This window comes from Corythoichthys intestinalis, chromosome 14 (assembly GCF_030265065.1).
Source record: "Corythoichthys intestinalis isolate RoL2023-P3 chromosome 14, ASM3026506v1, whole genome shotgun sequence".
Lineage (NCBI taxonomy): Eukaryota > Metazoa > Chordata > Actinopteri > Syngnathiformes > Syngnathidae > Corythoichthys > Corythoichthys intestinalis.
Window position 1 is genome coordinate 21,997,617 of NC_080408.1, and position 23,259 is coordinate 22,020,875.

The 23,259-nt window shown below is 40.7% G+C and overlaps 1 protein-coding gene across 3 annotated transcripts in view; it reads left to right on the forward strand.

Annotated features, from left to right (window-relative positions):
* smg7 (SMG7 nonsense mediated mRNA decay factor) overlaps nucleotides 1-23,259 on the forward strand; it is a 42,103-nt gene that overhangs the window by 214 nt on the left and 18,630 nt on the right. For 2 of the 3 annotated variants that reach the window (XM_057857622.1, XM_057857624.1), the window contains exons 2-11: nucleotides 475-506; nucleotides 6,614-6,731; nucleotides 6,802-6,934; nucleotides 10,712-10,886; nucleotides 10,958-11,029; nucleotides 11,115-11,265; nucleotides 18,241-18,376; nucleotides 18,438-18,579; nucleotides 18,661-18,832; nucleotides 18,904-18,974. In XM_057857622.1, coding sequence (XP_057713605.1) covers nucleotides 475-506; nucleotides 6,614-6,731; nucleotides 6,802-6,934; nucleotides 10,712-10,886; nucleotides 10,958-11,029; nucleotides 11,115-11,265; nucleotides 18,241-18,376; nucleotides 18,438-18,579; nucleotides 18,661-18,832; nucleotides 18,904-18,974 — 1,202 coding nt within the window. Of the gene's footprint in view, nucleotides 1-2; nucleotides 140-474; nucleotides 507-6,613; nucleotides 6,732-6,801; nucleotides 6,935-10,711; nucleotides 10,887-10,957; nucleotides 11,030-11,114; nucleotides 11,266-18,240; nucleotides 18,377-18,437; nucleotides 18,580-18,660; nucleotides 18,833-18,903; nucleotides 18,975-23,259 lie in introns of those variants that run through there. The other variant, XM_057857623.1, reaches the window with a different exon arrangement.

Below are 23,259 nucleotides of genomic sequence, written 5' to 3' on the forward strand. Positions count from 1 at the left end.
TTGAAGGCCGGCCTGCTGTTGTTTTCGTGGCGTGCTAAGGTTAAAACGAGCGGCGACTAGCCAGCTTCGTACGTCAACAAAACATTCGATGCTGCCTGTCATCACAAAATCAGCCAGCCATGTGCCTACAATGGCATCGGTAATGTATGCCTACAGCGTCGCTTTTACTTCATTTTGAATATTTATTTTTCAGAGAATTATAAGTCGTCGTTTTTTTCCCCCTCCTGTCAGTCGTCACTGGTCCATTGCAGCTACGTAGCTTTAGCTTGTTGCTAGCTCGTGCGTTCTGGTACGCGGTTGTGTGACGTCACGTGTGTGCATTACTACCACGATCGTGGTTGCGAGGCGACTCCAGCCAATTTGGAAGGCCGCCTCGGGCTTTTCTGTCTTGACCATGACGTGTGACCGCTGACGTCATCCACAGATGACGTGTGTAGTCTCTAACCAGTTGTTTTCTGTTGTGTTGACGAGCAGACAGGCAGAGGCCCTGAAGGCGGACATGACAGGTGAGCACCTCTGGTTCGTCCAGCAATCATTTGACCTTCATTTTGAAGTGACATATTGGACAGACACGGGAAAAGTGCATGACTTCGTGATCTGTTACCATGACAACGGATTGCAATTACTAAGGATTTGTATCAATTCCGTTTTCAATCAAATGACTATCACCTGATGTGTGATTAAAAAACATGGTTTTAATAATGTAAATCCAAGGGTATGCAAGTGTTGAGAGAATATGAAATGATCAAAATGTCCTCATCATAATTTTGCTTGTGACTCCCATTTTTAAATGAAATCATACTCATTAATATAAGAATTTGAGAAAACAAATTGACATCATTACACTGATGAATAGGATCAGTCATTCTATTTAACTATAAACATTTTATAGGGCAAGTGACTTGTTTACTTTTAAAAACACCATCCTGGTGTCCACATGTGGACATCACATCTTAAGTCTTGTCGGCGGCCACAACACAGTGGTACCTCAACATACGACCGCTTCGACACACGATCTTTTCTACCTCCGACGTAAAATTTGACTCGCCATTTGTTTCTACATCCGACGACATTCTTGAAATTCAACGATTTATGACAATCCTGCCGTTTCTTTGTTGCGCCGGAAGAGTGATGCAAGGTGGATTTTCTTGTGAGAGAAATCAACACTGGTTCCAAGAAGGTTAGTCCAGGTGGTGAAAAAAAGGAACAGTTGACGCTTCTCGCTTACCATTGAAATGAAGATGGAAATGATAGAAAAATATGAGCATGGTTTTCGCATCTGTGAACTGGCTCGACAATATGACCTCCGTTCACCAGTCGTTATAAGTTAAGGTGACAATTATTATTGTGGTAACAGCGCCAAAGAAATCGCCAGCTTCTTCAGGTTTCTAATTATTTATTCCATCAACTTGTGCAAACAGCACAACATGCCTACTGTCTGCTACAGTTGAAGCCAGCAAAAAACATTAAAAGAGAAAATAAAATAGAACCGCACTCTCAATCTCGACATCACGTCAGCCACGTGGTACGTTCAGGTACAGCAAAAAACGTCCGCCACATTAGAACCAGATTTGTTACATTATTATTGGAATTATTATAATATTCCGATTTTTATTCATAATGTATTTGATTTACTATGTGTAATTGCCAATTTGTAATAGTACCAGCAGTATTTATTAAGGATTTAGTGTAGGTTTTCGGGCTGTGGAATTAATTAATAGAATTATAATGTATTCTTATGGGAAAATCCTGCTCGACATACGACCATTTCGACTTGCAAACCAGGTTCTGGAACGAATTAACTTCGTATGTAAGGGTACCACTGTATTAACATTTCTTATAGAAAGATAGACCCGAAATGTGATGTCTACATACAGTGCCTTGCAAAAGTATTCGGCCCCCTTGAATCTTGCAACCTTTCGCCACATTTCAGGCTTCAAACATAAAGATATGAAATTTGATTTTTTTGTCAAGAATCAACAACAAGTGGGACGCAATCGTGAAGTGGAACAACATTTATTGGATAATTTAAACTTTTTTAACAAATAAAAAACTGAAAAGTGGGGCGTGCAATATTATCCGGCCCCTTTACTTTCAATGCAGCAAACTCACTCCAGAAGTTCAGTGAGGATCTCTGAATGATCCAATGTTGTCCTAAATGACCGATGATGATAAATACAATCCAAATGTGTGTAATCAAGTCTCCGTATAAATGCACCTGCTCTGTGATAGTCTCAGGGTTCTGTTTAAAGTGCAGAGAGCATTATGAAAACCGAGGAACACACCAGGCAGGTCCGAGATACTGTTGTGGAGAAGTTTAAAGCCGGATTTGGATACAAAAAGATTTCCCAAGCTTTAAACATCTCAAGGAGCACTGTGCAAGCCATCATATTGAAATGGAAGGAGCATCAGACCACTGCAAATCTACCAAGACCCGGCCGTCCTTCCAAACTTTCTTCTCAAACAAGGAGAAAACTGATCAGAGATGCAGCCAAGAGGCCCATGATCACTCTGGATGAACCGCAGAGATCCACAGCTGAGGTGGGAGAGTCTGTCCATAGGACAACAATCAGTCGTACACTGCACAAATCTGGCCTTTATGGAAGAGTAGCAAGAAGAAAGCCATTTCTCAAAGATATCCATAAAAAGTCTCGTTTAAAGTTTGCCACAAGCCACCTGGGAGACACACCCAACATGTGGAAGAAGGTGCTCTGGTCAGATGAAACCAAAATTGAACTTTTTGGCCACAATGCAAAACGATATGTTTGGCGTAAAAGCAACACAGCTCATCACCCTGAACACACCATCCCCACTGTCAAACATGGTGGTGGCAGCATCATGGTTTGGGCCTGCTTTTCTTCAGCAGGGACAGGGAAGATGGTTAAAATTGACGGGAAGATGGATGCAGCCAAATACAGGAACATTCTGGAAGAAAACGTGTTGGTATCTGCACAAGACCTGAGACTGGGACAGAGATTTATCTTCCAACAGGACAATGATCCAAAACATAAAGCCAAATCTACAATGGAATGGTTCAAAAATAAACGTATCCAGGTGTTAGAATGGCCAAGTCAAAGTCCAGACCTGAATCCAATGGAGAATCTGTGGAAAGAGCTGAAGACTGCTGTTCACAAACACTCTCCATCCAACCTCACTGAGCTCGAGCTGTTTTGCAAGGAAGAATGGGCAAGAATGTCAGTCTCTCGATGTGCAAAACTGATAAAAACATACCCCAAGCGACTTGCAGCTGTAATTGGAGCAAAAGGTGGCGCTACAAAGTATTAACGCAAGGGGGCCGAATAATATTGCACGCCCCACTTTTCAGTTTTTTATTTGTTAAAAAAGTTGAAATTATCCAATAGATGTTGTTCCACTTCATGATTGTGTCCCACTTGTTGTTGATTCTTTGCGGTTGCTGCCCCCAGGCTGTGGAACAGCCTTCCCCCCGAAATCCGCACCACCACGGATGTAGGTCTTTTTAAGTCTCGGCTAAAAACACACCTTTTTAGACTCGCCTTTTACAAAGATTAGGATAGCCTGGTTTTATTAGCTTAAGGGCTTTTTTAATGTTTCTTTTCGATTTTATCGGTTTTATTGTTTTACTTGCTGGAATTTTGTTGCGATGCGCTCTTTGTTTTATTTTATTTTGTAAAATGTCATTGTATAATATTTTCCTGCCTTTTATTTATCTTGAGCCATGTTTTGTTGTAAAGCACTTTGGGGGCCTTTCGGGTTTTGTAAAGGGCTATATAAATAAATTTGATGGATTGATTGATTGATTGATTGATTCTTGACAAAAAAATTAAATTTCATATCTTTATCTTTGAAGCCTGAAATGTGGCGAAAGGTTGCAAGATTCAAGGGGGCCGAATACTTTTGCAAGGCACTGTATGTGGAAGCCAGGTGTCAATTATAATTACAGTGGTACCTCTACATACGAAGTTAACTCTGAACCGAGGAGGACCGTGGAGATGTATTGTTGAGCCAGTTCGCGGATGCGCACCCTACGCTCATATTTTTCTATAATTTGCATCATCATTTCAATGGTAAGCGACACCTTTTTTCTTGTTTCACCACCTGTACCAACGTTTTTGAAACCTGTGTTGATTTCTCTCACAAGAAAATCTGCCATGCGTTTGTCTGCCGTGCTGTCATGTCGTCGTATTTCGAGCATGCCGTCGGACGTAGAAACAAATGGCGAGTCAAATTTTATGTCGGATGTCAAAAAGATCGTGTGTCAAAGCGATCGTATGTCGAGGTACCACTGTATATATTTTCATTATTAACCATTATTTAAATCTATGCATTCTTATGAAATTAATAAATTGATGATTAAAAACAAAATTAGAATGATTAATGGTATTAAAACATTTTTTAAGAATCAGTTTTTGTTTTTAAAAACATTACCGAATAAACGTTGTAGATAGGCCTGCACAATATATCGTTTGAGTATCGTCATCGCAGGTTGTGCGATTATTATTAGTATTATTTTTTGAAGACGTAAACTTTTGGTTTGTTTCATAAAAGCAGCAAGTGTGCCGAGACTTGGCTGCCTGTATCCCTTTTATTTACAATCTTCATCATTCACAGTTGCACCCCCTTTGCTTTGTTTAAACAGTATTTTATAAACACAATCATATATCGCAGTTTTGCAAATTTTTTTTTACATTTTCAGTTCTTAAATAAATGAATAGTAATAAATAAATACAATTAAAGTAAATTTAAGCACCTTAAATCTATAATTCACCAATAAAAAAATGGCAGAAACTAAGATAACATTGTTATAATGAAGAATATGATAAATTGTTTAAGAATACAAGGATAAATGACAAAAACAAGGGGGAAACTACATAAATCTAATAAAATACTGAATGCAATACAAAATACAAACATGTTGAGTCAAAGTCTTCAAACAGCGCTATTCAAGTCATCTGGTGAAAATTCTTCTAGTTTTAGTATTGCGAATTTGCGATGTGTATCGCTTAAGGGTGTAGCAGTACATGAAATAGTATTGAACCGTTTCGGTACGTGTTGCTCGGTTCAGAACGGACACGTACTGAATGAATTTCTGACGTAATATAACCCTTACTTTTTGAGGCTGCGAGTCGATCGGGTTACAGTTTCTTTGTGTAGATATTTACTCCGTCTGCTCTACTATAATGAGGATCAACACGGTAGGACAGTATAACCCAGAAACATCAACGGCGCGAGAACACAGTGAAACGCGGGCGTTAAAGTCAATCAGCCAATGCACACCAGTCGCAGTGCGGCCGCGTATTAAATGTGTCCTAGAAGCGGCTCAACGTGACGCACGCGAGAAGAACGGCAGAGTTTATTATTTGACTCGAGACGCGGCCCTCCTGCATCAATACTACTACCGGTAGCTAGGATCGGGCAGACCGGAAGTCACTCGTGTAAAAATACGGTGGATCCGGTCAATTTTCAAACTAATATGCAATCATAACCTACTTTTTGAGTCCATCAGATCTCTTGATTGGTAGATCGGGGCACAGTCGACTTGTCTTTGTTGATTTACTGCTGTCTTCTCTGCTATGATAATAACCAGCACGGCCCCGTGTTCAATACAAAACCCTCCTACTACAACAAAACAAGTAGGAACTAAAGTTAGACAACATAAAATATACAATATATATGAATACTACATCACATTTGTAAAATATAAACACAAAATAAATAATAGCCCATTTAAATAAAATAAATTGAAATGAGCTAAAACACCTGTAATTAAATAATAAGAAGAATACACACATCCTGCTTACACAATTAAATTGATTAATTTTGCGTGGCACTTTAACTTGAGAAAATCCACCAATAAAACTTTTGAAAACCGTTCATAAGAAAAAAAAATGTTTCATTGAGGCATTTCATTTGTAAAATACATGCTAAAATCTTTGTCATTGGGATTGCTTTTCTCTTTAGCACAGGACTTTTTTTCTTCTTTCTTTCAGAAAGAAAGCAGACCAATATGCGGGGTCTGAAAGGCAAATTGTTGTTGGATTATCTTTAAATACCCGCTACTTTTTGAGCAGAATTCTAGCTTTGTATAGGCTAATGTTGTTGAAAGCACAGAGGTGTGTAATAAACAACTAGCACATTCATATTTTGCATTTTGTTTTCTTACTGTACCGAAAATGAACCGAACCGTGACCTCAAAACCGAGGTACGTATCAAACCGAGATTTTTCTGTACCGTTACACCCCTAGTATCGCTAAATACCGCAAACCCCCAAAAAGTCTCAATCAAAGGTTTTTCCAATATCATTCAGTTCTACTTTTAGAAAATGTAAGAAATACAAAATTAAGATAATTGCTGGTTAATTGTTTTTAATGGGTTAAGGCTGCTCATTGCCTGCCATTAACAACGATAGATGTCCAAGGGCTGCCTTTGTCCTTCCCAGTCAAAATGGATTGAACGTCTAGCGCTGTCAATGGCAGGCACTGAGTTCAATGAGTGCCCTATAAAGGATTAAACATGATGAATGATCCTATGTAACCAGGTAATGTGGATGATGTCAAATTCCTTATCAAGTGTTGATTGTGTTAGATGGGATCGTTTGATCATAGATTAACACGCATGCGTTTGCCTGGCGCAGACTCCAAACTGGCACCGGCCGAGGCATGGACGTCCCGCCAGGCCCTGCAGGATTTGTACCAGAAGATGCTGGTCACTGACCTGGAGTACGCCTTGGACAAGAAGGTGGAGCAGGACCTGTAAGCTTTGCGCCGCCTGCCGACACGCCACCTACGGACGAGTGTGACCGCCGTGCCTGTGTCATTCCAGGTGGAACCATGCCTTCAAAAACCAGATCACCACCTTGCAGAGCCAGGCCAAGAACCGGGCCAACCCCAACCGCAGCGAGGTGCAAGCTAACCTGTCACTGTTTCTGGAGGCGGCCAGTGGCTTTTACACTCAGGTGAGATGTGGCGTATACACGGAAACCTAAATAATGGCTGCGGCAAAAGCAAAACTCCAGCTCATTATGTACTTACGGCATTGTAGCAGGGCAACTGTGTCTAATTCTGTACACTACGGTTGTCGAACTCATTTTTTAAAATATTTGATTGCATTTTTATTTGTGTTTTTCCATCTTGTTTGCATTTTCTCTTTAAAAATGATAAAAATTGTAAATATTGCCTTTTTAAATAAAAAAATTGAAAATACTCTTTATTTGATCTTTTTAATTTGTGTTCCCTCGTTTTTCGCTGTTAATGGGGACCAGTGTTCAATATATTTATTCAGATTTAGCATTGGAAAGTATACACTCACCGGCCACTTTATTAGGTAAGCCTGTCCAATTGCTCGTTAACACTTAATTTCTAATCAGCCAATCACATGGCGGCAACTCAGTGCATTTAGGCATGTAGACATGGTTTAAGACAATCTCCTGCAGTTCAAACCGAGCAGCAGTATGGGGAAGAAAGGTGATTTGAGTGACTTTGAACGTGGCATGGTTGTTGGTGCCAGAAGGGCTGGTCTGAGTATTTCAGAAACTGCTGGGATTTTCACGCACAACCATCTCTAGGGTTTAAGGGAATGGTCCGAAAAAGAAAAAATATCCAGTGAGCGGCAGTTCTGTGGGCAGAAATGCCTTGTTGATGCCAGAGGTCAGAGGAGAATGGCCAGACTGGTTGGAGCTGATAGAAAGGCAACAGTGACTCAAATAACCACCCGTTACAACCAAGGTAGGCAGAAGAGCATCTCTGAACGCACAGTACGTCGAACTTTGACGCAGATGGGCTACAGCAGCAGAAGACCACGCCGGGTGCCACTCCTTTCAGCTAAGAACAGGAAACTGAGGTTACAATTTGCACAAGCTCATCGAAATTGGACAAAAGAAGATTGGAAAAACGTTGCCTGGTCTGATGAGTCTCGATTTCTGCTGCGACATTCGGATGGTAGGGTCAGAATTTGGCGTCAACAACACGAAAGCATGGATCCATCCTGCCTTGTATCAACGGTTCAGGCTGGTGGTGGTGGTGTAATGGTGTGGGGAATATTTTCTTGGCACTCTTTGGGGCCCCTTGGTATCAATTGAGCATCATTGGAACGCCACAGCCTACCTGAGTATTGTTGGTGACCATGTCCATCCCTTTATGACCACAATGTACCAACTTCTGATAGCTACTTTCAGCAGGATAATGCGCCATGTCATTTAGCTGGAATCATCTCAGACTGGTTTCTTGAACATGACAATGAGTTCACTGTACTCAAATGGCCTCCACAGTCACCAGATCCCAATCCAATAGAGCATCTTTGGGATGTGGTAGAACGGGAGATTCGCATCATGGATGTGCAGCCGACAAATCTGCACCAACTGTGTGATGCCATCATGTCAATATGGACCAAACTCTCTGAGGAATGCTTCCAGCACCTTGTTGAATCTATGCCACGAAGAATTGAGGCAGTTCTGAAGGCAAAAGGGGTCCAACCTGTTACTAGCATGGTGTACCTAATAAAGTGGCTGGTGAGTGTATACATATGTAAAATACATGTTTGTTTTCCCCCAAAGTATAATTAAAAAAATAAAACAACTTTTATGTATATACATAAAATGGTTTTGAGCACTTCAAATGTAATAATTATGATAAGTTTTAAACATGTTACTGTCCCAACCGAATTACTTTTAAACAACAATAAAGCAGAAAAATGCTTAGGTTTATTAAATGCTTCATTTAGTGAAGAAACCAGCCGTCTGCCTGATCAGCACCAACACTCTCACCTTTCACTTACACACAACGGGTTTAAAGAGCATACGACACCAGAAAAAAAGTCTTAAATGGCATTATTATGTCAATTAGAATCATATTTTGAGACGATTCGACTATATACAACAATTTAGCAAAGCGCAGATGACGAGAAATTAGTCTTTTAATCTGCCGGTTAGCCACGCCTACAATTATAGGGCTTTAGCGTCCCCAACAGGTGGATGACGTCAGCGGTAGACTAGGCTCATCGGTTTTACTATTCAGCCCATTGAGGGGGAATTGTTCAGAACGAGGAAAACGAGACGAAGAGAGCTGCAAAATGTCATTGTTTGTCTCTCTACTCCCAATATTTTTACAGGATATTCTTTTTATCCAAGTATTTTCCCCAATAGCTATATAAATGGCTTGAGAAGGACCAGTCAGCCCGTCGAGGGGGAACTATTCAAAATGAGGAAAACGCGACGAAGAGAGCGGCAAAATGTCATTGTTTCTGTCTCTTTACGTCAATATTTTTACAGGATATTCTTTTTATCCAAGTATTTTTCCCCAATAGCTATATAAATGGCTTGAGAAGGACCAGTCAGCCCGTCGAGGGGGAACTATTCACAATGAGGAAAACGCGACGAAGAGAGCGGCAAAATGTCATTGTTTCTGTCTCTTTACTTCAATATTTTTACAGGATATTGTTTTTACCCAAGTAATTTCCCCAATTGCTAAATAAATGGCATGGTCATGACAAATAACTTGTGCTAAATGGAATATAAAATAATAAAAATCCATTTATTCAAGACGACATGTCAAAATTACTCCATGATGGTCAAAACAGTCGACTTTACCTTTACTGTCACACCTGCCGAACGATATTTTATGACACCTAAATCGGACATATCTCATTTCCCTTCCCCGGCTTCGGAGAATGTAAACAGACCAGAAGGAGTGACAGCTAGCCGACATGCTAACCCGAACCGAGGGATGTTTCAAAGTCTTCGAAGTGGAAAATCACACATAACTAGCCTGGATTATTTGACATGACGACCCGGTTGTCGAGTTTCTTTGCGGATCGGCAAACCGCCCGGCGGAGAGCAATTTACAGTTCGTTCCCTGGAGGAGGGTGGCTGGAATTGTTGTGTAGCTAACGTGCTAACAGCTAACTGCTAACGAGCATGAGGAGAGCTTTTTACATGCCTATCAATGATCAAACGTAAGTAGTCCTTTATTTAAAGGAATTTTATAGTGTTTACTTTGTAATCACTGTATTCGTATTTGACATAATACAAAACAAGATGTTTACTCACTTCCTTGTAAGTCCAATGGTCCCACAGTAAATATCCACGGTGAATGGGAACCTTTTGAAACTCCAAAAAGGCACATACGCCTCTCCCGCATACAGAATGATTTTTCTGCAGCCGTTTGGCTGGCGTGATGCAAAAAATAAAAGTATTAATCCGCAAAATCAGCTGAATCCTTCGTCCTCATACACAACAGTACACTGTAGCGTGAAGAGGACGTCTTCTACCGTACACGTCACAGCGCCCTCCTCCTCAATGCAAGACCGAAGCCGGAAGTCACTCATTTTCCTGGCGCGGGATTCAAAAAACTAAATAAATATAGCGATCGCTTCCACACACATCCAAGCGGTCCATATCATTCAGGAGCATAAAATACCGCGTGTATTATGAAATAAACATGCTTTTTCGTGTCACAAGCACTTTAACCCTTAAATGATGATTGACGCATGCGGTGCTTTGATCTTGCCAGAGACCTGAACCTTAAACCGAATGATTAAAAATATAGTTGGGGGGGGGGCAATAAATATTCTCAACAAAAGATCAAGGACTGCACAAATTTTATTTGAGTAAAGTTGGTGACATTTAATTTTGCAGGCCGAACGAGATGACATTACAGGCCCGATCTGGCCCCCGGGCCTTGAGTTTGATACCAGTTCTGTATGCTATGCGGTAATCACGTGACCCTCCCGCCTGCAGCTGTTGCAGGAGCTATGCAGCGTCTTCAACGTCGACTTACCGTGTCGCGTCAAGTCTTCGCGACTGGGGGTTATCGGCAACAGACAAAACGGCGGCGACGGCGCCATCGTGACGCCGCAGCCTAGCTCTTGCTCGTACATCTGCCAGCACTGCCTGGTGCACCTCGGCGACATCGGTGAGGAATAGCCGTCCGACAGGGCCGGCGGCGACAAAGGCCACATTTGACCTTCTCTCGTCGTCTTTCAGCACGCTACCGCAACCAGACCAGCCAAGCCGAGTCCTACTACCGACACGCCGCCCAACTGGTCCCGTCCAACGGTAAGTTTGAGGAGGCCGGCACGTGCTTGGCATTGGATTGGAAAGTCAAAGAAATCTAAGCTCTTTTCATGCTGGCGTGTTTCAGGTCAGCCATACAACCAATTAGCTATCCTGGCGTCCTCCAAGGGAGACCACCTGACCACCATCTTCTACTACTGCCGCAGCATTGCCGTCAAGTTTCCCTTTCCCGCCGCCTCCACCAACCTGCAGAAGGCGCTGTCTAAGGCACTGGAGAGGTAAGTGTCAGCTGCGGCTAAATACTTTTTTTTTGTTTTGTTAATTTTTAACAAATCTTGTATCTGCTAACACTTTTAAACTACTGCCGGTCGTAGGTTTTCCGTTACAGTGTAAAGTTGGTTGTATGTCTTAGACCAGGGGTGTCCAAACTTTTTGCAAAGGGGGCCAGATTTGTTGCGGTAAAAATGTGGGGGCCGACCTTGGCTGACGTCCTTTACGTAGAACAATATATTTAAGCAAATTTTAGCTAGCCATTCAGTGTGTCACATTTGCTTTATTATTTTTTTAAATTGAATAATTTCAACAATCTTACAACTAGCCTTTGTGGCGTTCTCTTTCGACTCTCGGGCTCTTGTGAAATACTGCTGCTGTGAAATTAAACTAGCTTCAAGTTGCTTCAATTTCTCGCTATATATCTTCCCTGTAATCTTGCTGTACATGTCAGCGTGTCTTGTTTGGTAATATCGGCTAACATTGAAATCTTTAAAAACAGCGACTGTCTCTTTGCAAATGAGGCAGACACGGTTGTTGCGTATTTTAGTGAAGAAATAATCCAGTTTCCATCTATCCTTGAAGCGTCGGCCGTCACAGTCAACTTTTTTTTTTGTTGATTGTCGCCATTTTAAAAAAATGGAAGTAATGGGTCACACGTGGTAATGTTGCTTAGCCCTTCAATACCTGCAAATGCAACAATTATCAGAGAATCCCAAAATTTGAAAAATAAGGTAAGTCTGTAAAAAGAAAAGTCAAAATGAATATGTGTAATAAGCGCTCTAATATCTACAACTCATGCTAAATCATGTTTTTTTTTCCTCATAGAACCTGCAAATGCATGTGTTGACTTGCATCCATCGTTTTTTTTTTTCCTTTGTTTTTTTTTTTTTTTTCTCCCAAAAAGAAATGTCAAAATTCTAAATTAGTCTCAAAATCATGAAATTTTAGGTGTTTCAAATGTGATACATTTGGCAATAAAGGGTTAAAGTGCTGCTGCCTTTTAGTGGGTAAATGAGGAGCAGCATTTCGTATGTAAGCTATTTCATATGCTGGTTCCAGTATCGCTGACCAATTTATTAAGGCTATGTTCATACTAGAGCTGAAACGAATACTCGAGCAACTCGAGTAACTCGAGTTTAAAAACTGATCCGAGTAATTTTATTCACCTCGAGTAATCGTTTATTTTGACAGCTCTAAGCATCACGTTTTGCTCGGACTACTTTTAATGCGGGACAACGCGCTGATGTCACGTGCGTAGAGGAAGAAGCAAAAAAAAAAAAACTTCCTGCAGCCGACAACCGCTACAAACGACGCCGACGTTGCTAAATACTAGCCCGCTCATGCTATGTTAGTTGCAGGTAGCGTCCAATGAGTCTTATAGAGATCACATGTATGTTGAAATAGATGCACAGTGACACACTAGGCCGCGTCTGGGCAGCGTTAGCAAACAGCCGCCATCTTAAAGCAGTAGAGCGCTAAGCGCTAATAAAGAGCGCTAAGCGCTAATATATAAGATTAACGTTACTGTCACTACTAGCTCACCTTACTTTAGCACTGCGGAGGGCTAGGTTTCAATTAATTAAGACCGCTTTCGATGCGTGGCTAACGTGTCTTACATACAGGCTTTAACATAACATAGCGTTGTGGAGTGATGAGGGTGTCAAATAAAAACTCAATAATGCTAACTATCAATTTTAGCTCAGTAGTCATTGCTGGATAAAACACCAAGTAGCACTAGTCCCTAATGTGCTCCAATACAGCCTGTATCATACATTTATTTTGAACAGTGCAAAAACTCAAAATCCTATCAGGACTTACAGTTTAGACTAACTTAAAACTTAACTAGAACTTAAAAATGGCTTGACACAAATAGAAATTTAATTGCAAAACGTGGGGAAAAATCATAACTTTTAAGTGATGTGTGTTATCAAGCGTAAAGGCATTTTTAGGTGTGTTTTTATATATATATATATATATAATATATATATATATTTAAAAAAAAAAAAATAATAAGATCTAAAGGTTTTTTGAGTGAAAGCAGTGAATTAGTCATTTTTTAAAATTCTAGTTACATCTGAGATGCAATTGTTGGCTGTTTTCAACAATATACATAAAAAATAAAGACATTGATTGACTGAAAATGATAAAATGTCTTGTTTTCTCATGTATATCTATAATTGCTCTTCACCTAAAAATATATTTGTTTTATCCGATTACTCGATTAATCGATAGAATTTTCAGTCGATTACTCGATTACTAAAATATTCGATAGCTGCAGCCCTAGTTCATACTACAGGTCTTAATGCACGAATCCGATTTTTTGTCATATCCGTTTTTTTGGCGTGCCCGTTCAGACTGCCTTTATCCATTGAGACCGTTCAAGTATTACGCATGCGCACTAATTCGCAGTCCGACACCCGCTAAGCAAGAAGACCCGCATGCGCAGAACCATCAAAACAAATGACAGACGTCATCCGTCATTCCAGGGATATCATATTTTGCTTTTCAAAAGGTGGACACAAATAACAGACATAAATAATCCCCGTTTAGGCAAATATTCAAAGTTTATATGGATCGATAGCATGCACGCACTGTCCGTGCACGTCACACACACATACGGGCAGTTTGTCGCGACTCTCGGCCGTGGAGGCAATGTTGAAATATTGCTCACTTGGAACAGAGAGAAAACTGAGCATTCTCAGGCTTATCCTCAACCCATTTTTATTTTTTATGACTGTTGTCAAGCTCAGCTCTTCCTCAAAAGCCGTGTTCACTGCAAGCTAGGCGCTAATAACGCACAGGTGCATCGCTACGGTAACGACTCTCTCGCTATTTGATGACGTAATTGCTGCATTAAATCCGATTTGCGGGACTGGACAGTACAGACCGCCGCGACAGTCTGGCCCAGATCGGATTTAGACCACATACGAAAGTGACCCAGATCGGATTTGAAATGGTCCCGTTCTATGCGACTTGTCACGTTCAGACCGTCAAGTTAATGCCTCACTCGAGTCGGAAAAACACGAAAAAATCGGATTCGTGCATTAAGACCTGTAGTATGAACGTAGCCTAAGTCTTTGTGCGGGCCAGACGTTATTGATTTTATGACAGAGGCTGGGGGCCGGATGAAATTTGACCACGGGCCGCATTTGGCCTCCGGGCCGGACTTTGGACATGTCTGTCTTAGACCCTTTTTAAGGGACGTTGAAGTTAAAGTGCCTGTGACACGATTAAAAAAAATCTTAAATAGCATTATTATGTGAATTAAAATCATATTTTAAGACGATTCGACTGTAAACAACAATTTGGCAAAGAAACGAGTCATTTAATCTGCCGTTTAGCTCCGGCTGTCATTATAGTGCTCTAGCGCCTCCAGCTGGGTGATGACGATGGCAGAGTAACGATTTCAATGGGGAAGATTCAGAATGAAGAAAATGCAACAGAGAGCAGCAAAATATCATCGTTTTATCTCTCGACTCCAATAGTTTTACAGGATATTCTTTTTATCTGAGTATTTTTCCCCAATTGCTAAATAAATTGTATGGCCACGACTAATAACAGTTGTGCTAAATGGAATATAAAATATTAAAAATGCTTTTATTCAGTATGGCAGGGTTAAATTACTGCATAATGGTCAAAACTGCTGACTTCTTAAGTCCTGAACAGTATTTTATGCCACCGGAGTTAGTCCGGCTTTTGTCATTTCCCTGCCCTGGCCTCGGAGACTGAGGAAAGAGCGTAAACAAAACAGGAGGCATGAGAGCGACATGCTAACCCAAGGTTGGGCAAACTATTCCACAAAAGGCCGCAGTAGGTGCTGGTTTCTGTTCCAACCCATCAAGAGGAAACCTTTTTACCAATCTGGTGTCTTGCAAGCACAATCAGTTGATCGCAGTCAGGTGCTTATTGTTTCAGCAGAAACCTGTCCTTGCTGGATCAGTTGGAGCAAAAACCAGGAGCCACTACGGCACTTGGTAACCGGTTTGCCCACCCCTGTGATAACCCGAACTGAGCAGCTCCTCCAAGTCTTTTCCTCGCCTATCGAAAACGAAAAATCACACAAAACTCCTCCGACTCGTGTCGCACACTGCGAAGGGGTTGATTGTCTTCACCGATCGGCCAGCCCCTGGCATCGAGTAAGTTTCGGCTCGTTGTTCTGCTGCTGCTCCAGCAAGCAGGCAGTGCTCGTTGCCGGGACGCAGAGAGGGAATGAATGCCAGAAATGGCGCATTCTTGGTGGACAAACCGGCCCAGGTCGTAGTGCGTGGCTGCCCGAGCACGGACGCTCCTCGGCTGGCGACCATGGTGTGCGACAAGCCGGTCGTCGGCCGAGTGGCCTTCTCGGTGGACAGGGAGCATTGTCACCCACAAAATGCAAGCCACCTCCTTATTAAAACGTTAGCCATGATCCCAGTGTTGACATAACATAAAACACGTAGCTTACCCACTTTGTCATCCGTCCAGTGGTTGCTCAATTGTCAAACTTGTTTTGCCCATTATTAATGGTGATTATTATTCCGTTAAGGGTGTCCGGGTAGCAACAAAATCCTGCAGCACACTGGGCTGGCGTGATGCAAAAAATTAACAAATTAATCCCCAATATCAGCTGAATCCGCAGTCCTTCTGCATACAATAGTAATGGCTGTATTGTGAGTAGGGCTGTCAAAATTATCGCGTTAACGGCGGTAGTTAATTCTTTTAATTAATCACGTTAAAATATTTGATGCAATTAACGCACACGCAACGCTCAGACAGATTTAAATGACAGTACAATGAAAGGCCCACTTGTTAATTGTGTTTTATGGAGTTTTGCCGCCCTCTGCTGGTGCTTGGGTGCAACTGATTTTATAGGTTTCAGCACCCATGAGCATTGTGTAAGTAATTATTGACATCAACAATGGTGGGCTACTAGTTTATTTTTTTATTGAAAATTTTACAAATTTTATTAAAACAAAAACATTAGGAGGCGTTTGAATATAAAATTTCTATAACTTGTACTAACATTTATCTTTTAAGAACTACAAGCCTTTCTATCCATGGATCGCTTTAACAGAATGTTAATAATGTTAATGCCATCTAGTTTATTTATTGTTATAATAAACAAATACAGTCCATATGTACCGTATGTTGAATGTATATATCCATCTTGTGTCTTATCTTTCCATTCCAACAATAATTTACAGAAAAATCTGGCATGTTTTATAGATGGTTTGAATTGCGATTAATTACGATTGATTAATTTTTAAGCTGTAATTAACTTGATTAAAATTTTTAATCGTTTGACAGCCCTAATTGTGAGATAATTAGTCCGCTGACATCACATTCGCCTTCTTCTTCAATCCGAGACCGTGGCCGGAAGTGTCTCATTTTCGTAGCGTGGGATTACAAAAATTGAATAAATCGAACGCTTCCACACACATCTAAGCGGTCCATTTCATACAGGAGCATAAAATACCCCGCGTAATACGAAAGACATGTTTTTTTTTTTTTTGTGTCACAGGCACTTTAAATGCGCACTTATAATGATTACTCGGTGATCGGTAGTTTAGATCCCGAGCCAACTGAATGATGCTAATGTAAGTAAAGTGATTGCATTAGGCTAAAGTTAACCTTTTATTGGTGAACCTTTATTTTTTCTTATTTGTAACATCATTTTAATATTCCTGTCAAACAAATGATTTTAAAATAATTAAAATTGATTTATATTTGATGATCTCCAAGGTAGGAGTGCGCCATCTTTGGCACCCCACGATTCAATTCGATTATGATTCGGGTTGCTAGGACTCAATTATTGAACGATGATCCGGGTTATCACGATTATCGATGATTCGTACATTGCTAATTAATAAAGTAGCCAGACAAATTTATGTCCAATATTTATTTAAAAGATCCTAATGTTTAAACAGGAACAATGGAAACTTGGCCATACAACAAAAAGCTGCCCTTAACCTGCTTTTTTATTTATTTATTTTTACAAGAAAGTTCAAAAACATTAGCCATTTTAAAGGGAGTACTTATTTCTCTCAACAAAACAATCAAATTTACACAGGTAGAATGAATTCCACATTTTCTGGAAATGAAGTGTCTTTAGAAATATTTCTTCTTCTATAAGACTTGTTCTTCTACCAGTATACTTTGTTTTCACAGATTTCTGTACTATTTCACATGTTTGTAGTGTTACCGCTTTACTTTATCATGGTTTTACACGTTCTGCATATGAAATACAGGTTAGCTATATAGCTTAGGGCTCGACGCTAACTATGAGCATCTCAAAACCAACAACAATAAAGGTTAAACGGTACAAGAGGGTACTCACCTCTTATAGACGCACACTGGTCTTAGCAACACACTCAGGACATTTTTCAATTGACATGACATGAAACTACTGCTGCACAACTGAAAGACAAGGAGCAACGAACTGTCTCTCGCTCTAAAAAGTAAGTTGCACACAGAAGCGCGACCGCCTGTCTCATACACAAATTTATTTTCCAGTCTTTTGAAAAGGAGTAAATCTCTCGCTTAGTAACTTTCAGCATCCATCATAATGTTGTGCGTGCGTCCGTTAAGGGTGTCCGGGCGGCAGTCGTGTCTTGAATTTCGTTCCGCTACGAGCGGCTGTCATAAAGTTATGAGGGAAAAATCATCGTTTTTGAACCTTTATGAATCGTAATCGTCACGTGTCGAATCGCGATGCATGTAATAATCGATTTTTTTGGATCTCCCTTACTCCCGGGAATGGGTAAGTGAGCACGTAAAACTAACGTGCAAACACAATTAAGGAGCACATAGTAGATTTATTTTTGCCCAATATGTTTTTCCGCGCTCAAAATCTATCATTGCTTGCTCAAAATCTATCATCAAGTGATAAATTCATTTCAGTTTCCAGCAGAATGATGATTGGACGACACACGATTGGATGTCTGTCACCACATAGATATATAGGTCCTATAAGTGAAGACGTGCTTTTTATCGTTGCTAAGCCGCGAGGAGGCGAGAGGCAAGTGGAGCGTGTCGGATTTCATCAAGGCCTTTATCAAGTTCCATGGCCACGTTTACCTGAGCAAGAGCGTGGAGCAGCTGGACGCTCTGAGGGAACGTCTGGAGGAGCAATTTCAGGTAGGCCGCTTAGCCCTGCCCCGTCCGTAATGGACGCTGACGCATGTACGCGCGTGCACAGAGGCTGATCCTGCAGAAGGCCTTCAGCTCGCAGCAGTTGGTGCACATCACCGTCATCAACCTGTTCGAGCTGCATCACCTCCGTGAGACTGCGGACGACGGCCAATGGGCAGTTAGCTGGTTTCAGCTGCTTGGACTTTTTAGTAAGATCCCGGCATAAGAAGAAAATGTATGAACTCGGTGGGGAAAAAAAAAAGACTTGACCGGACCGATTGTCTTGTCAGTGTCCTTCCTGGGCCTCATGTGCAGCCGGGTCCTGCTCAATAAGAACTGCGGCGACGAGGAGGAGGAGGACGCGACAGGCGAGTGCCCCCTACCGGCCATCAAAGTCTCTCTAGACTGGATGCGCCTGAAGCCCGGCGTGTTCCGCGAGGCCGCCGTGGACCAGAGGCAACAGTAAGTGCGAACACGCTGGCCTCGTTACTTGGTCAGTAGCTCACTTTCTCTCACGTCTTGGTGTCCTTTAGCGTCTGGCCGTGGCTGGTCTCCATCCTGAACAGCTTCCAGCCCAAAGACCAGCACGTGTCGTCATCCTCAGGTACTCACTCGTCATATTTTGGAATAGGCATGTGCCGGTTACCGGTTTCAAGGTTTACCGTGGTATGAAAACGTCACTGTTTCAAAACCACTGAAATTTTCCGTCATACCGTAGTACAGTATTCGCTATTATACATTTCCCAAAAATGCAGCCAGAAGTGTCCTGGAGCGGCAGCGCTCACCCCTTCCTGTCCGGTTGTTCCTGTGTGTGTGTAGTGACGCTATTCTGCTATACAGCCAGCGAACAAAAAAAGAAACACTCCAGACACAAGGCTTACTTTTCTTGAATTTATGGACATATCTAATCACGGTAACTGAAATAAACCAAATGAATACATTTAAAGCGTTGTACAATTGTATTTTTACACTTGTGAGTAGCTTCATTAGCACAGCAGAATGTGAGGAAGTCATATCCGTGAACATCATGAAAAAGTTTGCCAAAAACAAAACACATTTTCCTTTCAGTTCCAAAATACAAACTAACTAAAAACTTACAAAGACGAATGTTAGCCTAGTCTTAGCTGCGAGAGCCAGAACGGTCAGGAACGCAGTTCCGGTATAAGATTCAGGGCCGGAATGCTGTTCTGTTATAAGATTCAGGGCCGAAATGCTGTTCCGGTTGACGGTGCTTTGATTCCGAAAATACGACAGCAACTGTCAAAACGCCATGTAAAAAAATAAAAATTTTTAAAAAATGCTAAGCTGCCACACATGCATTTCAGCTCCAAGAAGAAAACAATCTACCAACATCAGATTTTCACACACAAGTGTGAACAACAAGCATAATAAAGTGTGTAGCGTAATCCGTTTCCACCAATATTTATTATGGATTTTATTCCATGGACGGCACGGAGGTTTCCCCAGCTGCTGCAGTTATCCGAGTCTGACGATGATGAGTCACATCAATGCGCGAATGCACGCAGCAAAGTAAAACGCCTGGACTCATTTATCCGTTCAATTGGCTGACATACTAACATGGGATAAGCAGAGATGGTTAGCTCTGATTGGTTCAAATGTGCATGTTTTCTGGAACAGCAAAGAAAAAAAAAGCTTGTTGAATTTATGCGACAAAATAAGGGCAATGCAACATAAAATGGATCAAATCTTTAAGCCAGACATGTCCAAAGTCCGGCCCGGGGGCTAAATGCGGCCCATGGTCAAATTTCATCCGGCCTCCAGCCTCTGCCATAAATCCAATAACGCCTGGCCCGCACACAGACTTAATGAATTGGTCAGCAGCACTGCTACCAGCAAATGAAGTAGCTTACACACTAAATGCTGCTCCTCATTTACCCACTAAAAGGCAGCAGCACTCTAAGCAACATTACCCTGTGTGACCCTTTACTGACAATTTTCTAAAATGGCGATAATCAACAAAAAAAAAGAAAGTTGACTGCGTTGGCCGACGCTTCAAGGATAGGTGGAAATTTGACTATTTCTTCACTAAAATACGCAGCTGTGTCTGCCTCATTTGCAAAGAGACAGTCGCTGTTTTTAAAGAGTTAAATGTGAGGCAATATTACCAAACAAGACACACTGACATGTACGAAAAGATTACAGGGAAGATACGCAGCGAGAAATTGAAGCAACTTGAAGTTAGCTCGCAAGAGCCCGAGAGTCGAAAGAGAACGCCACACAGGCTAGTTGCGAGATTGTTGAAATTATTTAAAAAAATAATAAAGCAAATGTGACACACAAAATGGCTTGCTAAAATTTGCCTGAATATATTGTTCTACGTAAAGGACATCAGCCAAGGTCGGCCCCCCACATTTTTACCACACCAAATCTGGCCCCCTTTGCAAAAGGTTTGGACACCCCTGCTTTAAGCGCAACGAAAGAGTTGAGGAGGCTTATTCATCATATTTCGTTTTATTTGCTTTGATGGGGAGGTTCGGAACATCTTAGCTGTCAATGTGCACTTTGGACTTATATTTGTTCATTTATGTAATGCTACTTATTCATTTCCTTATGATTTAAAAAAGTCAATGTTTGCGCGATCTTCAAAATATATTCATTTTCACTCTGCATAGTATAAGTCATTTATACTTATTTTCCTAAATGTATGTTACTTATATCTTTATTATAAAAAAAAAAAAGTAAATGTTTACATTAACTTCAATTTTGATATATATCCTATGTTCTTAAGTAGTTAAAACTGAGATTTGGCATTTAGTATGTGAGGAAATGAGGGAAAATAAAAATTAGGAGATGGAGGTTGGGCTTATTGCTGTTTTTGTTAACTTTTATTTTGCAAATCATTGAAAAAATACAATTTTGAATGAAAAATAAATAAAATTTATGGCTCTGTGGCGGCCTTGACGTCGTGGAGTTCCGGCAAGAAATTCTAACCACTTTCACCCCTGGTTATAACTCTCACGGCCAATGAGAAACAAGCTTGAATGAAGGTTAAGGGATAACATCAAAGATCGCTAATTGAGACAGATGATCTTGCTCTCAGCACAAATGCACGTTCGCTGGACAAGGAGAGGTCTCACTCCCAATGTTTTTTAGGTGGAACCTTTACACAACAATATTTACATTTGAACTAACTTATACAATAACTTATGAATTCTTTGTTTTTTAACACAAAGACATGATATGTAGACTAGAGTTGACACAGTGGCTGAAAATGGCGAAACTTCTTCACTCGAGCTTTTTGCCCCCTCAAAAAAAAAAGGTCGTACAGTAGATATATTTTAATTTTATTTAGAAGTGTTTTTACTGTTTTTATAGCAATAATTTTTGTTCTAGTCTAATCTTGAGCAACCTGAGCTGTGGCTGTGAGTAGTCTATTACTTCTATTGATTTTAATTTTATTTAAAATATTATTTTTTTTTTGTTCATTTATTTTAATATTCATGTTCCAATTTGCATTTGCATTTTCTGGAAAAAAAAAAATCAGGAAAATTTTTTTTTTATTTTTTATTTTTTTTTTTTTATTTTTTTTTTTTTTTAACCCATACATCTAAAAATAACACATTTTGGAGCTATAATAGACCCTACTCACGTGACGTCACAGCCACGCCCCCGCGCCATGTTGTCCGGATACTCGTCATGTTAATGCGTTAGCGCTTCGTAAATTCCTCCTATTATGGCGTGTTTTTCTGCTCGTTAACATTAATAATCAAAATGGTGAAGTCGTGTGTGGCGGTCGGTTGCAAAAACAGAGAAGATAGACGGAGAGACTTGAATTTTTACCGTATTCCGAGAGACCCGAAGAGGAGACCGAGATTGACTGCTGCAATTCGATGAGAAAACTGGGCTCCAAACGACTACCACGGATTATGTAGTAGTCATTTTATATCTGGTAAGATGCATTTAATATATATTTAGAGGGTTTTGGGCTGACAACCACAATTAAGATCATTGCTAGGCTAATCGCCGACAACATACACTCAGACGTTGTGAATGAACTACCTGAAAATATATAATTATAAGGGGATAATCAGACAGTTGTCATACAATTAATTTACAATTTCACTATTGAGGTCAAAAGCCAAAAAATAAATTCAACTAGGGACAATCTGGAGTAGTGCTATCGCACTTCATATTTATTACATATTATATATGTATATAGTGAGAGTGCTATCGCTAAACCATATAAACATTAAAAGCCCTAGCTCCATTGACAAATGATATGAAATACATTAGACTTGACAGTGGATGTTAGCAAGAACAAAAGATTTTGAATTGAAAATTTCGTAACTCACCTTCCGAGCACAAGATTCCTGCCGAATTTTCGTGTACGAGGACCTGTTTCACCCAACCAGCAACGTAGCATTTATAAGCCTCCAAGCTCTTAAAGTTTTTCAAACTTTCGTGAGAATAGGCTGATTTTGTGTGGACAAGATAGTTGTAAATATCAGGATATCAGATGTCAGGCGAAGCCAGCGGGTCGAAAAACATCGATTTAGGCATCAAATACGGATCTGGCGAATGGATAAACTGAAGCTTTTCCACGTAACGCCTTTTATGCAACGCATCCCATGAGTTTACAGCGTCAGATAACACCGGGGATTCCATGAATTGCTCTATAACTTGCTCGACTAATTGAAAACAATGAGAATAGGTCTAAAAAATAGGTATAATATGGCGGCCGGAAACAGCAACACGCCCATTTTGTGACGTAGGTGAGTAGGGTCTATTGCAGTACCGTGAAATCGCGGTATTTTTTCCTCAAGCTATTTTGGAATTGTCTGCCTTCTGTCAGGTGCAGATTCTAGTTGTGTGCTGGACGACTCTGCTCCTGGACCAATCAGTCTGCATCTTAAGAGGGAAAGAAAAAT